This window comes from Melozone crissalis, unplaced genomic scaffold, assembly GCF_028551555.1.
Source record: "Melozone crissalis strain CALT ecotype California unplaced genomic scaffold, PUWL_Pcris_2 ptg000111l_1, whole genome shotgun sequence".
NCBI classification, from domain to species: Eukaryota; Metazoa; Chordata; class Aves; order Passeriformes; family Passerellidae; genus Melozone; species Melozone crissalis.
Genome location: NW_026535888.1, coordinates 10,707,909 through 10,725,797, shown reverse-complemented (window position 1 = coordinate 10,725,797; position 17,889 = coordinate 10,707,909). Strand labels below are relative to the sequence as shown.

The following is a 17,889-nucleotide window of genomic DNA, read 5'->3' as shown; positions in this document are numbered from 1 at the left end:
ACCAGGAGTAAGAGATACAACAACCCAGCTCTGAAAATACACCAGGAGTAACAGATCCAACAGCCCAGTTCTATAAATACACCAGGAGTAACAGATACAATAACTCAGCTCTGAAAATAGACCAGGAATAAGAGATACAACAGCCCAGCTCTGAAAATACACCAGGAGTAAAGGATAAAACAGCCCAGCTCTATAAATACACCAGGAGTAACAGATACATCAACTCAGCTCTGAAAATATACCAGGAGTAACAGATACAACAACCCAGTCTGAAAATAGGCCAGGAATAAGAGATACAACGGCCCAACTCTGTAAATACACCAGGGGTAACAGATACAACAGCCCAGCTCTGAAAACACATCAAGATTAACAAATCCCAGCTCTGGGAACACAATTCCAATTTCTGACTTTGTTTTTCCCACGCTGTGGCCACACTTTGTTTCCTCTGCCCTCTCAAGAGGAACTGCACCAAGGCATGTTGGTGTTTCCCTACTCTTTGAAACGCTGATATTCTCCTCCCCTGAGACTCAGACATCCCCTAAAAAATAATTTTAAGGGCAGAGAGATGAACCCGGCACGGAATGGGTCCAGCAGTGGTGATTCCCAGCTGCAGGGAGTGATGGAAACGGAGCCCAGGGAAGGGAAATGTGCTGGGAGCAGCTGCAGCAAACCCAGCCAGGCAAAATCCAGCAGGCAAAGAGCATTTAAACCACATTTTGTGAGGCAGCTGACGTCTGAAAACAAAGTGATTCCATCCTTGAAACAACTTGTAAATAGCAGAAAAACATCCCTGAGTGGGGCCTGCAGAAAGCCCAGCAGGGAGAGGCCTTTGAAAGCATCCGAGGTGTCTGCGCTGCTCCCTTTGAAGCTGCAGATAAGGGAGGGTGTAGAACACGGGTGTTATCAGCTCTGGCAGACACATCCTGACACCAAAACGCAGCTCCCTGGATCCCTGTGCAAGGAGAGACCTCCCTGCACAGGCACAGCTCAGCCCAGCGGCGTGAAAATGACAGCAATTGGTGTCTGAACATGAAAAAAAAAAAAAAAAAAAGGCAAAAAGGCACAGACAGCTCCTGGAACACCTCAGAGTGAAGACACTGATCTTTCCCACCAACGTTTGTCCAAATCCTTGCTTTAGCTGGGAGGAATCAGTGTTCTGCTGTGACAGTGTTTTAAAGAGAATTCCAAATATCCGACTTTTTACAACCCAAAACATCATCGGCACTTCCTTCAAGCCTCCTTCCCCTGCCAAATCTAGGTATTATTCACTGCTTTACAGTCTATATTTTGGGTCACATCCTGAAGGAGGTTCCAATATTTTTCTCAGCTTCCAGCCAGGCATGTCAGACTCAGTCTCAGTATCAAAAAAAAACCAAAACTCTTTTCAGATTACAGCTATTGAGGTTTCTTGCAAAAACCTCTTTTTTTTTACTCTTCAAACGTGTGTTTGCAGGACAAACACAGGAAGAAATTAAGAATTAATGACCTTCAGGGATTTTTTTTTCCCTCTGCTATCACAGGCTTCCCTGCCTCTCATCCCTTGGGATTCAGGATCACACAGCATTGACCTTTCCATGGAGATCTTTGCCCCTGAGGTGACCAAACAACAAAGAAAGGACAAATTGGGATAAAAAGGGCAATTTAACCATTATCAGGGTCATTTTCAGCCTAAAAGCATCTCCTTCCCAGTCTGAATATTCATTAAAAGCTCTCCACCATGCAGCAAATGGAATTCATCACGTTAATGCACGGAAAAGTAACTCTGGGGAGAAAGTGGGATGGGATGTGATCCTGTTTGATTGGATTGAAGGGGAGAGGTCATGAGGCCTTGTCACAGGGGTTTGTCTGTCCCTGCCATGTCCCAGGGCAGGATTTGGGAAGTAGATGCTTCCCAGGAGAAGGAATGGCAGCCAGGAGCAGGGAGCAGTGGGTTCTGCTGCTCCACATTCAGGTTGAAACCTTCCCCTTCCCTCCAGGAATATCCACCAGCTATGGAACTCCTCCAAATCCCACCTTCCCTTCCCTCCAGGAAAATCCACAAACTATGAACTCCTCCAAATCCTTCCTTCCAGCATTTCCAGCTATGGAGCTCCTCCAAATCCCACCTTCTGCTTCCTTCCAGCATTCCCAGCAGTGCCAAGAGCTCTGGGACAATGTGGCAGCACAAACCTCTCAGTCCAAAACATTCCCAATCCCTGAACTTGCCACCAGCACCAAGGATGCTCAGGGATGGTTGGAAGCCATCACCTCTGCCTCCTGGAATCCAGAGCTCCAGCAGGACAAAACAGCTCCCTGACCCACAAATTCCTGCTCTTCACAGAGGAAATCCATCTTCATATAAAACCTGGAGTGCAGGAATTCCAAAGGCTGGAATTTCCCCACCACCACTCCCAGGAATTTATGCATCATGTATGAGGTGTTTGAATATGCAACAGTTTGTTGTTTTTTAAGGGTTAATCCTCTGTTAACGTGGGTCCTTTTTTAGGCTTGTGCTGCCCAGAAAAGATACCTGGACTGTCCATAACTCTTTGCTTTTATTGTCTCATATTGTCCTAATTCAAATTGTCCAAATTATTATTACTCTAATTGTATTACTATTTTTATAATCATTTTATTACCATTAAACTTCTAAAAATTTAAAAACAAGTGATTGGCGTTTTTCACACTCTGAATCCTGATAGAGTCTTCAGGGCTGAGCAAGGTGGGAAGAATTTCATTTCTTCTGATAATGGAGCAATAAATTCTTTTTTTCTGAAAGATTTAGGTGTCCTGTGGCTGCTATCTGGTGCAAGTACCTCATCCCATTCTTAAAAAAAATATCCCACATGCATCGTTTCTATTTTAATATTTTGTTATAACCTAAAACTATATTTGACACACTACTTAAAAAATTAATCCAACATAACTTTCTAACATAACACACATAATATTCATTTGAATATTTGCAAAAAGCCAATCATAAAATGTGCATTTTTTCACCAGGAACACATCCCAAAGCACAAAATCCTCTCTCTGGAGCCAGAGCCCTTGCGTGGACTTCACAGGCAGCTCCGAGATGAAAACGAGGAGCTGAAAGCACCGAGGCCACCACGGCAGGATCAGAAGCTGCTTTGATGGAAAGAAAAGGGGTTGGTTCATTAGGAGCTCCCACTGAGGAGCTTTCCAGCACCCCATCAGCAGCTCCATGTGAAGCTGTGACCTCCAGGACCTGCAGCTCTGAGAGCACAAGGCGTGTGCAGAGAGAGGGGCTGGCCAGAGGGACGGCATGAGGGAATCCCAGAGCATCCCAGAGCTTTTAATGACTTTTGGGAACCACTTAGAGACAGACTGAGGGGCTGGGGAGGGAAGGGTCAGCTGCACCTAGGGATGGGGAAAGGGAGTTGAGAGGAGCTGCTGAAATGCTGATGGTTCCTGCAAAAATCTTCCACCAAACGGGGAAATCAGAGAACATGGAAACGAGGAGATTTCAGGAATGCTGCTCCACGAAGGGCTGATGGCTCCAAGGGGTCTCAGGAAAAAAGAGAGAACCTCAAAAATGCTGCTCCAGAAAGGGCTGATGGATCCAAGGGGTCTCAGGAGCATGGGAATGAGAGAGAATTTTAGAAATGCTACTCCAGAAAGGGCTGGTGGATCCAAAGGGTCTCAGGAAAAAAGAGACAACATCACAAATCCTCCTCCAGAAAGGGCTGATGGCCCCAAAGTGTCACAGAAAATGAGAGGATTCCAGAAATGCTCTTCCAGGAAGGGCTGACGGATCCAAGGCATGGGAATGAGAGAGAACTTCACAAACGCTGCTCTGGAAAGGACTGATGGATTCAAGGGGTCTCAGAAACAGAGAAACAAGAGACATGATCAGAAATGGTCCTCCAGAAAGGGCTGATGGATCCAAACGGTCTCAGGAACATGGAAATGAGAGAATTTCAGAAATGCTGCTCCAGGAAGGGCTGATGGCCCCAAAGGGTCTCAGAAAACGAGAGAATTTCAGAAATGCTGCTCCAGGAAGGGCTGATGGACACAAGGGATCTCAGAAAACAACAGAATTTCAGAAATGTTCCTCCAGGAAGGGCTGATGGCCCCAAAGGGTCTCAGAAAACAATAGAATTTCACAAATGCCCTTCCAGGAAGGGCTGATGGCCTCAAGGGGTCCCCTGAGCTCAGTTCCAGAAAAAAACCCATAAAATCAACCAGAGGAACTGGAATTCCAAGGTTCTTGGTTCTCACAGGCTCACCAGGTACATGGGCACTTTTGTTTTCACCTACTGCTCAACATCTGGAGCACCCTGAGGTGCCTGTGCTGCCTTCACATCTGGCACAGCTGTGCTGGAAGTGAGTGCAGTAATTCACATGCACGTGCTGGGGCAGGTTCCTTTTCCAGGGAATCACAGCATGAAGCCAAAAGGAATTTAACACAAACGAAATGAAAAAAAAACAGAGAAAAAAAAGGATTTTGTGCAAGGGAAGAAATTGCAGTGCCAAGGTTGGAGAGGCAAAAGGAAGACGAGGCACTGAGGGGGAGGAACTGAACTCAGACAGGAATAAACTCCCAGGGTTTGCTCCTCACTTGCAGCCCTGCTTCTCCCACCACATTCCCTCAGCATGGGATTATCAAGAGAAAATCAAGGAGCAGAAACTGGATCCCAGGGGGAATGACAGGGAAAGGCTCAAGGAGTGGGAGGCATTGGGGCAATGTGACAGCTGATGCAAGTTTCCTAAAATAAACCCCAAAAAGGCTCAGAGCATTTTGTGATCTGAAGCCCACGACACAGCAACAGCAGCACAATTCCCAGTGAAAATCCCAGTCCCTCCCCCCCCATCCAAAAACCACCATGGATATGAAATATCCGGAAGGCCTCGTTATTAAAGCAACTATCTCCATCCTAAAAGTTTTTTAAATAAATTTAAACAAATTTTCCAATCAGAAACATCTCCTGAAGCTCCAGAACATCCCAGGCAGATCAGAGACAATTCCCATTGAAAATCCCAGTCACTCCCTCCCATCCAAAAAACACCATGGATAGAAAAGATGTGGAATGCCTCGTTAGTAAAGCAACCTTCTCCATCTTAAAAGTATAAATCTTCCAATCAGAAACATCTCCTGAATGTCCAGAACATCCGAGGCAAATCAGAGACAATTCCCAATGAAAATCCCACTCCTTCTCATTTAAAAAACACCATGGAGAGAAAAGATCTGGAAAACCTTGTTATTAAAGCAACCACCCCACAGGCTCATCCCACCCCGCTCCTTCCCCCTTCCTGCTTTTAGGATTTTATTTCTCCCCTCTCAAGGCAATCTGGGCCCAAAATCTGGCTGAAAGAGCTGTTAGAAGTGTGATTTTATTAATCTGTCTCAAAACTGCTCCCTTGGAATTCTTCCTGCGGGATTCACATCCAACAGGTTGGGGAGCAAAGGAAACCCAGCTCAGGATTCTCCAGCATGTGGGATCAATGGGAAGGCACTTAAAGCAAGCTGGCTCATAAAAAAGAAACCCAAAAAAATCCATTTTTAAAGCTGGGAGGGTGAATGGTAATGCAGGTTTTTCTAAGAGCAGGTCAAGTCAAGGTTACTTGAAGTGCTGAGTTAATGGGCTCATAAATATCATCATTAGGTGCCATTCCCTAGCTTGGAAACACACAGGAATTATCCTCCTGATGAAATTGAATTTTGTTTATTTGTGCCCAGCCCTGGCCATGACTAAAACTACTCAGAATGCTCAGAAAATGAAATATTTGAAATATTCAGCTGTGAGAGGCTTCAAGAGAATTGGCTGCGAGTCTCTCTGCCCTATTACCAATAATTAAAATCCGTTTTTTTCATAGGCAGAAGAGGGAAAAAGGGGTTTGAGCTCTCTTTTCCTGCTGAATCACATCAGCATGGTTAAAGATGAGACAGGAGCACCAGGTTTTTTTCCCCCTACGGGCAAAAATTATTGAGAACTGACTCATCTGAATTTAATTACCGGGCCAGCTCGGAGAGATGAAATTCCAAACAAGACTTCTTTGCAATTCCACTTGTGGGACTGCAAAGTTTCCTTCAGGAATGAGAAATGAGATGGCCTGGAATGGGCTGGGGCTGGCTGGAAATTCAGGGATGGGAAATTTGGGGATGTGAAATTCGGGGATGGGAAATTTGGGGATGGAAATTTGGGGATGTGAAATTCAGGGATGTGAAATTCGGGGATGGAAATTTGGGGATGGGAAATTTGGGGATGGGAAATTCGGGGATGGGAAATTCAGGGATGGGAGATTTGGGGATCTGAAATTCAGGGATGTGAAATTAATTTGGGGATAGGAAATTCGGGGATGTGAAATTCAGGGATGTGAAATTAATTTGGGGATGTGAAATTCAAGGATGGGAAATTCTGGGATGGGAAATTCTGGGATGGGAAATTCGGGGATGGGAAATTCGGGGATGGGAAATTCAGGGATGGGAAATTCGGGGATGGGAAATTCGGGGATGGGAAATTCAGGGATGGGAAATTCGGGGATGGGAAATTCGGGGGATGAGAAATTCAAGGATGTGAAATTCAGGAATGTAAAATTCGGGGATGGGAAATTCGGGGATGGGAAATTCGGGGATGCACCACAAAAAACAGGAACAACTTCTGCCAGGGGGGAATTCCTGTTGCTGGGGCCAGGGGATCCCGAAAAGGGCTGAGCTCAGCCAGGGAAAGGTGTGGGAGGAAAGGCAGCCCCAGGGATGCAGCACATGGACACCTGGAGGGGAGCAGGGATGCAAATCCATCATTTCTCCCTCCAACGAGCCCCAAAGTGACACCTGTAAAACTTAAACCAGGCTTTAATCTCACTTTTAAAGACTGTATATGCACTACAGGCTCAGCTCAAAGCCAGGCTTACATTCCCCACAATTTAAAGTAATTTTTCCCCTGCTGTATTTACGAGGAGTTTATTAATTTTATTAATTAATTAATTTTATTTTTCCAGCAGGTTCCCTCTGCCAGGCTTTGTTTTATTTTTGACATGACAAGACACAGCTCTGCTTTGGCAACACCTCCAGGCTGAATAATGTTTTTTAACCAGCTCCATCCATCTTCCCAGCCAGCACAGCTGAGTGCCTACGAACCACCAGTGCCCTAAAATATTAATGCATTCTAATAAAACCAGCCCAGGCTTTTTTTCATCAAACAGCAACATCTAATTTTCCAAAGGGGCCTGGGAACAGTAAACAATTGGGACGTGGTAAATGGCAACTTCCCTCCCATCAATACACCCTAAACACTCCAATGCTGTTCCCTCAGAATTGCCAGCCAGGATAAATCACTCAAATAAATGGGATTTGCAACAGGATCCTCACAAATAATCACAATTTAACTCGCTGCTGATAATCCCAGGCAACACCTGATTATTTCAAAAGCTTCATTCTTCCCTTCCAGAGGGATGTTTGGTTTAAATCCAACTTCCAGGACCTTCCACTTGCTGCCAGTCAGGACTTTTAACCCTTTGATGGTGATCACCGTGTCCTTTGCTATAAAACCAACAGGAGGAACACCTCAAATTCCCTCTGCAGATCCTTATTTCCCCTGCCTTCAGAGCACTGGGGTGGCTCCTGAATATTGGAAATATTGGCTTTTATCCTAAATCTAAGCAATATTTCTGAGAGCATTTTCCAGGCAACCCCTGGGATGAGAGGGGGGCTGGAATTCTGTCCCCTGTACCATGGACAAGTGGATCTGGTGAAACATTTCCAGAAGCTCATCAACACCAATGGGCTTAGCAATCATCAGAACATTTAGCAAAACCAAGGCTTGAGTGTGGCAGGGTTTGAAGGGTTCTCAGAGGCTGGGTGATTTTGTTTGGGATTTTTAAAAATCTTTCTTCTTCTACACAGCCACACGACGACTCTCATTGCAGACATCAGGACTCAGAGCAGCCAGTGCCCACTGCAGAGTTTACCAAGCAAATCCCACATTCCAGAAGGAAACCACAGGGAATAATTGGCAATTTCCCCTCCTTCAGGCCCAAACTTCTCCCTCTGAGCCCCCTGTCAAGTTTGGCTGTGCCCACACAGACCATGAGTACCCCACAAAGCACCACCCTACAAGGAACGAACCCAGCAGGAACCTACCAGAGCGAGGATCCCTCCGTGCCAGCAACTTCCAGAACATCATATCCATCCTCCAGCTGGAAATCCATGAACACCAGGGCAATGGTGTCCCCAGGCTCGGCCAGGATGGTCCAGGTGCAGTCTGCATTGTTGCCATACTCCAGGGGGAAGTGGGGGCTGGAGATGATCCCGCTCTGGCCCCGCAGGGTCCCTCCGCAGGCATCATCAGCTGAAACAAAGGCCAGGGTGAGCCCTGAGTGCCCAAAGGCCCCAAAGTCCAGCCCAAAGTCCCAGCCTGCCCTGGATTGCCAAGCAAATTGTATTCTGTTCATCATGAGAATTGTATTCTGCTTATCAGCAAATTGTATTCTGTTTACCACCATCTGTATGGCATTTGTCTTCTGTTAAGTGGGCAGTTTTCCTTATCTCTTCCACAACTAGGGAGACACCTGCTGATAACAGCTATGGAATGTCCCTGCATGGCTGATAAGAACTACAGCATCCCATTGGGAGATGGGAGCCCAGAGGGAGGAGCCAAGCATTCCTACCTGGATATAATCTGGAGATTTCAAACATTCCTACCCGGATAGAATCTGGAGATTCTGGAACACCAGCACGGCTTCTGCACTGGATTGCCCAGAGGAACAGCAGCTGCCTCTGCCCCTGGATCTTCAGAGGCAGAGACTGCACCTTTCTCCAGGATCCCTGCTCCAGCAGAACCAGCCCTGGCACTGCAGGAGGGCTGAGCCACAATTCCAATGGGACTGCTGCCAACAGCCTGACCCACAGGGTGTCAGGTTGGGTTCTGACTCTGGCAGTGTTGGTTTAGTTCACTGCATTGTTTATTTTATCCTTTTATTTTCTTCCCTATTAAAGAACTGTTATTTCCTGCTCCCATATTTTTTGCCTGAGACCCCCTTAATTTAAAATGTATAGAAATTCAGAAAAAGGGAGGGGTTCTTTTTCTCCATTTCAGGGGAGGCACCTGCCTTCCTTAGGAGACTCCTGGCTTTCCAAACCAAGACACAGCCAAACCCCTTTTTGGACAGGGGAGGGGTCACTGCCCCCTCTTAGGGATGGAGATGATGCTTCAGGTTTGGCTTTTGTATTTTTTCAGGTTCTGTGCTGCTTTAGTGTGTGGGTCTGGGCTTCATATGAGGGGATGGTGAGCTCTGTGCACAGAGCAGGGAGACAAAACAATTCCTGCTCCAGCTGGGCACCAAGGAGAAATGATCCAAATCTCAGCCCAAGAGCACAAACAACGTGGAATGAAGTGAGAAAAACAAGCAGAGTGGGACTGCATGGGCTAAAGCTGGAATTGGACAATGAACTCCAATACGCAAATGGAGCAGAACTTATAAAAGTGTGAGACCTTGTAAGCAGTCATCCATTTTGTGACCATTTTGGTTCATCTTGGGTGCAGCCCTGGCTGGGCTCTTGTGCTGCCCAAGGTGGATCCATTGAGGCCTTTTTTCTCCCTGCTTTATTCTTTAGCTCTGCCCAGCCTCTGTTCTAGCTCAGCCTTCACGAGGAATCATAGATGCAAGCTCAGCTGCAGGCACAGCTCCACCAGAGCAGCTGAAAAGCAGATTTTGTGCTGCCCTTGGAGCCATTCCCTGGATCCTCCTCCTCCCTGGAGCAGCTCAGGTGCCACCAGCCCCAGCGCTGGGCTCCAGACTGGAAGGGACACATTGAAATCAAACACGAGTTTGGCACTTCAGGGTGGAAATGCAAAGCTGGGCTTCTCCTCCAGCTGGAGAGGGGATCTCAGCAATGGAAATGGTGCCAACCCTCAGCTCCAGCACCAGCTGGGGTCAGGATTAATCCCTCCCTCCCTGGGGTTTCCTCCACAAATGCTGAGCGAAGCTGGGCAAGGAGGAGACTCTGGGAAAATGCTGTCAGAGCAGAGGGAACTGCTCCCTCCAGGCAGGGAATTCCCTTTTCTCCCACCAAGGCGTTGCTTTGCCCGTTCTCAAGGTGGAATTTCAGGGAATTTGACCTTTTAGAGGGTCCAGAGGAGGGCCAGGAATGGTGAAGGGGCAGCTGAGGGCACTTGGAGAGGAGGAGATTGTGGGCAGAGCTCAGAGGGGCTGCAGCTCCTCCTGATGGAATATTAGGGTGGATTTAGGGCATCCAGAGGGTGCTGGGCACTGCCCAGGCTGCCCAGGGAATGGGAACATTCCCAAGGCTGCCAGAGCTCCAGGAATGTTTGGACATCACTCTCAAGGTGGGATTTTGGGGTGTCTGTGCAGGGCCAGGAGCTGGAATCAATGATCCTTCATCCCTTGATTCTGTATTTTCACCTCCAGTGAAACTCAAAAAATAAAATTAAATTTAAAAAAAGTATTATAAAAGTGGCAAAGACCATCCTAATTTGGAGAAAATCATCACAATCAATCATAAAAAACATCAGGAATAAGCAGCCCTCTCTCAAATCACTCTGAGCTTTCCCCTAAACACTCCTGGCCCAAACCAGCAGGGAAATACCCCCAAAAAACCCCACTGAGAGGCACAACACACCTCTGTGCCTGTAACCCATCCAAGGGAGCATTAAAAACACCCCAAGCAACCAATATTTGCTCACTTGAAGGCGCAGCTCCACGGCCCAGGGGCTGATTGATCGCTCAGGCAGAGTCAATAAAAGCAATCAATAGGAGATGCTCTGCTCAAGTACACAGGGAATCGAGGGGAAGAGACTTCAGGAGCAGCAGCAAATGTTTTTGGTGGAAGAACACAGATATTTGTGTGTTTACACACTCCCCAGCCCCCCTGGGAGCATAATTAGCAAGGCTGAACTGATAAAGGAATTTTGAAGTTTCCCTGCCCTTAAACCGGCAGGAAGTTGGGAATTGGTTTCAGTATAAATTGTTCATATAAATTCAGTGTAAATTTTCAGTATAAATTGTTGAGTATAAATTTTCAGTATAAATTGTTCAGTATGAATTGTTCTGCATAAATTTTCAGTAAAAATTGTTTTGCCTCTCCCAAGGCAGGGAACATCCCAGCCCTGCACAGATCCACCTTTCCTGCAGCACAGCACCACAGCCACCCTGGGATGTGCCACAGGAGAGGGAATCTGGCACTGGGAAGCAGAAAATCCAGTCCCGTTTCCAGCGTTTGAGCTGGAAAACCTGTAGGCTTGGGGAGGTGCCTGATTTTTGGGATAATCATGGGATCATGGTTGGTTTGGAGCTTCAGGATCATCTCCTTTCACCCCATTCCATGGGCAGGGACATTTTCCACAATCCCAGGTTGCTGCAACCTGGCCTTAGACATTTCCAAGGATGGAGCAACCACAACTTCTCTGGGAAATCAACCCCAGTCCCTCAGAGGGAGGAATTTCCTCCTAATATTTAATCTAAACCCACTCTCTTTCAGTTTAAAGCCATCCCCCTTTGTCCTGCCACCTGTAAAATTGGGGTTTAATTTAATTTACTTGTCCAGGGACCAAGAAACTGCAGCTAAAGCAGCTGTGCCCCATTCCCAACACCCCAAGCCCTTCACAACCTTCCCAATATTCCCCCAAAACCCAAAAGCCTTGAGGAACCCATCAAAAACCCATTAACCACAACCCAAAACCCATCAACCACACCAGGTTTACTTTCCCATTTAGGGCTGGTTTGTAAGGGCTGATTTTGAAGGGCTGATTTTTAAGGATTCGTTTTGAAGGGTTGATTTTTAAAGATTGATTTTTAAGAGTTGCTTTTTAAGGGTTGATTTTTAAGAGTTGCTTTTTAAGGGTTGGTGGTTTTGGGTTTGTATGGGAGATATTTATGGAAGTGATGCAAAGCTTTTAGTTACTAGAAAGCTGTATCTGCTTTTGTGAAAAAACACATCTTAAAGATGAAAGATACTTGGGAACTTCTGTTTTTTCTTCTGGTTGGTTAAGAGGTAGCATCATTTGGGTTTTGTTTTGGTTAGGTTGGGCTGGGTAGGTTTGCTGTGGGGCTGGGCTCCTGTTTTGGGGTTCTTTTAAGTTTTTTAATCAGTTGTTGGTTAGGGGCTGGGTTATGGTTGTGATTTCTAACATTTCTTCTGGTTTCAACTAAAACCACCACAGCTGGTTTTGAAGGGTTGGTTTTTGAGGATTGGTTTTTAAGGGTTTCTTTTTAAGAGTTGGTTTTTAAGGGTTGGGTTTTCAGGATTGGGTTTTTAAGAGTTGCTTTTTAAGGGCTGGCTTTTAAGAGTTGGGTTTTGAGGATTGGTTTTGTATGGGTTGATTTTGAAGGGTTAGTTTTTAAGGGTTGATTTCTAAGGGTTGGTTTTGAAGGATTTCTTTTAAAGAGATGCTTTTTAAGGGTTAGTTTTTAAGAGCTGGTTTTCAACGGTGGCTTTTTAAGGGTTAATTTTAAGGGTTGATTTTTAAGGGTTAGTTTTTAAGGGTCAGTTTTTAAGGGTTGATTTCTAAGGGTTGGGTTTTAAGGATTTCTTTTTAAGAAATGCTTTTAAAGGGTTGGTTTTTAAGGGTTGTTTTTTAAGGTTGGTTTTGAAGGGTTTCTTTTTAAGAGATGCTTTTTAAGGGTTGGTTTTTAAGAGTTGGTTTTCAAGGGTTGCTTTTTAAGGTTAATTTTTAAGGGTTGATTTTTAAGGGTTAGTTTTTAAGGGTCAGTTTTTAAGGGTTGATTTCTAAGGGTTGGGTTTTAAGGATTTCTTTTTAAGAAATGCTTTTAAAGGGTTGGTTTTTAAGGGTTGCTTTTTAAGGGTTAGTTTTTAAGGGTTAATTTTAAGGGCTCATTCTAAGGGTTAGTTTTTAAGGGTTGATTTCTAAGGGTTGTTTTTTAAGGATTTCTTTTTAAGAGATGCTTTTAAAGGGTTGGTTTTTAAGGGTTGATTTTGAAGAGTTGATTTCTAAGGCTTGGTTTTTAAGGACTTCTTTTTAAGGGGTGGTTTTTAAGAGTTGGTTTTTAAGGGTTAAATTTTAAGGGTTGATTTTGAAGGGTTAGTTTTTGAGGGTTGATTTTGAAGAGTTGGTTCTTAAGAGTTGGTTTTTAACCCTTTCAAACCCAATAACCCACCCCAACCATCTCAACCCCCATTTTTGGGTATCTCCTCACCTCTGCAGACGGGCAGAGGGAAATCCCAGGAGGCTCCTTGTCCCGAGCTGGCCTGGCAGGTGAGCAGGGCGTGGCCCTCCAGGAAGAAGCCGGGGTTGCAGCTGTACCTGACCCTGTCCCCGATGCTGAAGGTGGTGCCCTGCTGCACCCCGTTCCGCAGCCGCCCCGGGTTCCCGCACGTGTGGCTGGGCAGGGCTGCAAGGGAAGGGACAGGGAATGAGCCAAATCCTCAGGGAAAACAGATAAATCATCTCTGAAAACAGAATAAGTCATTTGAGGGAAGCAGGGTTGGGTAAAGGACTGGGAATCTTTACAGAGTTGAGGTGAATCCTCAGGAAAAATGGAATAATCGTCATTGAAAACAGAATGATCAATTTGAGAAAAGCGGGGCTGGGTTAAGGACTAGGAATTTTCACAGGGTTGAGTAAATCATCAGGAAAAACAAAATGATTGAGAATAACCCATTAGAGGGAAGCACGGTTGGGTTAGGGACAGGGAACTGTCACAGGGCTGAGCTAAACCTTCAGGAAAAACAGAATAATTGCCACTGAAAACAGAATAATTCATTTGAGGGAAGGAGGGCTGGGTTAGGGACTGGGAATTTTCACAAGTCTGAGGTAAGTCCTGAGTAAAAACTGAACAATCATCATTGAAAACAGAATAATCCATTTGAGGGAAGCAGGGTTGGGTTAGGGACAGGGGGCTGAGGTAAATCCTCAGGAAAAAAGGAATAATTGAGAATAATCGATCGCAGGAAGCAGGGCTGGGTTAGGGACTGGGAATTTTCACAGGGTTGAGTAAATCGTCAGGAAAAACTGAATAATCGAGAATAACCCATTAGAGGGAAGCAGGCCAGGTTAGGGACTGGGAGTTTTCATAGGGTTGAATAAATAGTCAGGAAAAACAGAATAATTGTCACTGAAAACAGAATAATTCATTTGAGGGAAGGAGGGTTGGGTTAGGGACAGGGGGCTGAGGTAGATCCTCAAGAAAAACAGAATAATCAAGAATAATCCATTTGAGGGAATCAGGGCTGGGTTAGGGACAGGGAATTTTCACAGGGCTAAGCTGAATCCTTAGGAAAAATGGAATAATCAAGAATAATCCATTTGGGGGAAGCAGGGTTGGGTTAGGGACTGGGAATTTTCACAGGGCTGGGTAAATCCCCAGGAAAAATGGAATAATTGTCATTGAAAACAGAATAATCAATCTGAGGGAAGCAGGGTTGGGTTAGGGACTGGGAATTTTCACAGGGTTGAGTAAATCATCAGGAAAAACAGAATAATCGAGAATAACCCATTAGAGGGAAGCAGCGTTGGGTTAGGGACAGGAAATTGTCACAGGGAATGAGCTAAATCCTTAGGAAAAATGGAATAATCATCACTGAAAACAAAATGATCAATTTGTGAAAAGCAGGGCTGGGTTAGGGACAGGGGGCTGAGGTAAATCCTCAGGAAAAATGGAATAATGAAGAATAATCCATTTGAGGGGAGCAGGGTTGGGTTGGGAATGGGAATTGTCACAGGGCTGAGCTAAATCCTCAGGAAAAATGGAATAATCATCACTGAAAACAGAATGATCAATTTGAGAAAAGCAGGGTTGGGTTAGGGACTGGGAATTTTCACAGGGTTGAGTAAATCGTCAGGAGAAACGGAATGATTGAGAATAATCCATTTGAGGGAAGCAGGGTTGGGTTAGGGACAGGGAATTGTCACAGGTCACACCTGAATGTTCCCAAGCCCAGTTTCGGGGTTCCAGCCCCCCCATCCCAGCTCCTGACCCCCTTTCTTGCCCCCAAAGCCATTATCTTCATCCTCCTCCAAAGCCCCTGGGGCTGGGAAGTTCCACCAGGAGATTTTCCTGCCCAGGCAGGTTCTGCTCTCAAATCCAAGCAGGTGGAAAAGCAGCCCAGAACTAACATTTCATTTCTTGTAATGATCCTCAAACCCCCAATTTAATTAAATTACCAATGTCACTTTTTTTTTTTTTTAATGAACCCATTCCTGCTTTTATGCTTCCATCCCTTAAAATTAATGAGTAGAACTCCTCTATAAATAAAAATCCATCATTTTTAAAAGTCAATCTCCACCACGAGCTGCTCTCTACTTAATGAACTGTGAAGAATCAGACAACCCTGACCTGCATGGGATCTTAAAATCAGACTTGAAAAACAGATCTCAGATTAAAATTCTGCTTCACTGAGCTGCCTGCACATTTCAGATCTTGCTCCACAGCAGCTTTGGGGGGAGCAGCATTAACCCCCCACTGCCCTGGGTCGCTGCAGGGAGCTTGGATTGGGGTTTTTAAATCACCCAGGTGCAGGAGATCTTCAAATTCCTGCTGATGGAGAGACAAAAATGACTCCAGAGGGGTTGGGGGTACATCCAGAGATTTGTGGGGATGAAGGGAAGGTGCTGTTACTGATTTTCTGCTCCTTCCCATGATGAATTCTGAGCAGTTTATTTCATTTGCCCGCACCTGAACAGCTGCCAAAGGCTGATCTGATTTTACGACAGAGGAAAGGCAATGGGATTATCCTGGTGCACCTGCAATGTCACTGTCCCAGCGCTGGCTGGGCTCTGGACACCTCCCTGAAGGTGACCCAGCACAGGAGCCACCCTGGGGGTGCCAAAGGCCAGCCCAGACCCAGCAGAACCAGGGCAGAACCACGACTGCGACATGAGGTGCCAACGGCCTGGTGCACCAGTGGCACCTCCTCAGCAAGAAATTGATGCCTCAGGGTTTAACTTTTATATTTCTCAGGTTCTGTGCTGCCTTAGTGGGTGGGTCTGGGGTTCATATCACGGATGGTGAGCTCTGTGCACAGAGCAGGGAGACAAAACAATTCCTGCTCCAGCTGGGCACCAAGGACAAATGATCCAAATCTCAGCCCAGGAGCACAAACAACGTGGAATGAAGTGAGAAAAACAAGCAGAGTGGGACTGCATGGGCTAAAGCTGGAATTGGACAATGAACTCCAATATGCAAATGGAGCAGAACTTACAAAAGTGTGAGACCTTGTAAGCAGTCATCCATTTTGTGACCATTTTGGTTCATCTTGGGTGCAGCCCTGGCTGGGCTCTTGTGCTGCCCAAGGTGGATCCATTGAGGCCTTTTTTCTCCCTGCTTCTCATTTTTTACCCCCATTTCTTCCTGCTTCTCATATTTTACCCCCATTTCTCCCTGATTCTCCTTTTTTACCTCCCTTTCTCCCTGATTCTCATTTTTACCTCCCTTTCTCCCTGTTTCTCTTCCATTTCTCCCTGATTCTCATGTTTACCTCCATTTCTCCCTATTTCTCATTTTTTACCCCCAATTCTCCCTGCTTCTCATGTTTTACCCCCATTTCTCCCTGATTCTCACTTTTTACCTCCCTTTCTCCCTGATCCTCATGTTTTACCTCCATTTTCCCCTTTATCTTACTTTTTACTTTCTTCTCTCCCTTTCTCTCATTTTTTACCTCCCTTTCTCCCTGACTTTCACTTTTTACCTCCATTTCTCCCTTTTTCTCATCCACTTCTCCCTGTTTCTCATTTTTCACCTCCATTTCTCCCTTTTTCTCATATTTTACCTCCCTTTCTCCCTTTTTCTCACTTTTTACATGCTTTTCTCACTGCTTCTCATGTTTTACCTCCACTTCTCCTTTTTCTCATTTTTACCTCCTTCTCTCCCTTTTTCTCCTTTTTTACCTCCTCCCTAATCCTCATTTTTTACCCCCCTTTCTCCCTGTTTCTCATCCATTTCTCCCTCATTCTCTTTTTTTTACCTCCCTTTCTCCCTTTTTCTCATTTTTTACCCCCATTTCTCCCTGCTTCTCATGTTTTACCTTCCTTTCTTCCTGCATCTCATGTTTTACCTCCTTTTTTCCCTGCTTCTCATTTTTACCTCCATTCCTCCCTGTTTCTCATCCATTTCTCCCTGATTCTTCATGTTTTACCCCCATTTCTCATTTTTCACCTCCATTTCTCCCTTTTTCTCATCCCTTTCTCCCTGTTTCTCATTTTTTCCTCCCTTTCTCCCTGCTCTCCTGAGCTCCCAGATCTGCTGATCCCACACCAGAACTCCCTCCCATCCACCTCCAGCCCTCACATCCATTCCTTTCCACCCTTTTTAACCAGGCTGCTCCCAACTTCTCCTCATCCCAGGACGGCTCCAGTGCGAGTTTCCAGCATCAGGAGCCTTTCACAACCTGGTGCTCGTCAAGCTGAGCCTCCTTGTTCCAGTTCATTCGAAATTAATTAGGAGTTTTTAAGTCATTAGATGTGACTCAACGCATCCCTGGCCACAGTCCCACCATCACAACGCATCCAGCCTCATTACATCAGCCTCTCCCCAATGCTCTCAATTGTCAGCAGGGAAAGAAGAGGGAAAAAAAGGGAAAGAAAAGGGGAAAAAAGGGGGAAAAAAACCATTAAAAAAGGGGAAAAAATATTAAAAAGGGAAAGAAAGGGAAAAAAACATTCAGAAAGGGAAAGGGGAAGAAGGGAAAAAACAATTTAAAAAGGGGGAAAAACCATTAAAAAGAGAAAGAAAAGGGGAAAAGGAAAAAATCATTAAAAAGGGAAAGAAAAGGGGAACAAACCATTTAAAAATGGAAAAGGGAAAACATTTTGAAAGGGAAAGGGAAAAAACCATTAAAAAGGGAAAGAAAGGGAAAAAAGGGAAAAAAACAATTAAAAAAAGGGGGGAAAACCATTAAAAAGAGAAAGAAAAGGGGAAAAGGAAAAAATCATTAAAAAGGGAAAGAAAAGGGGAAGAAAACATTTAAAAAAG

The 17,889-nt window shown here is 45.3% G+C and overlaps 1 protein-coding gene across 1 annotated transcript in view; it reads right to left on the bottom strand.

Annotated features, from left to right (window-relative positions):
• Positions 1-17,889, bottom strand: part of CSMD2 (CUB and Sushi multiple domains 2) — a 247,823-nt gene that overhangs the window by 170,114 nt on the left and 59,820 nt on the right. The window contains exons 4-5 of the mRNA XM_054292539.1: positions 13,117-13,311; positions 8,084-8,291 (exon numbers count right to left, since the gene is read on the bottom strand). Of these exons, the coding sequence (XP_054148514.1) occupies positions 8,084-8,291; positions 13,117-13,311 (403 nt within the window). The remainder of the gene's footprint in view (positions 1-8,083; positions 8,292-13,116; positions 13,312-17,889) is intronic.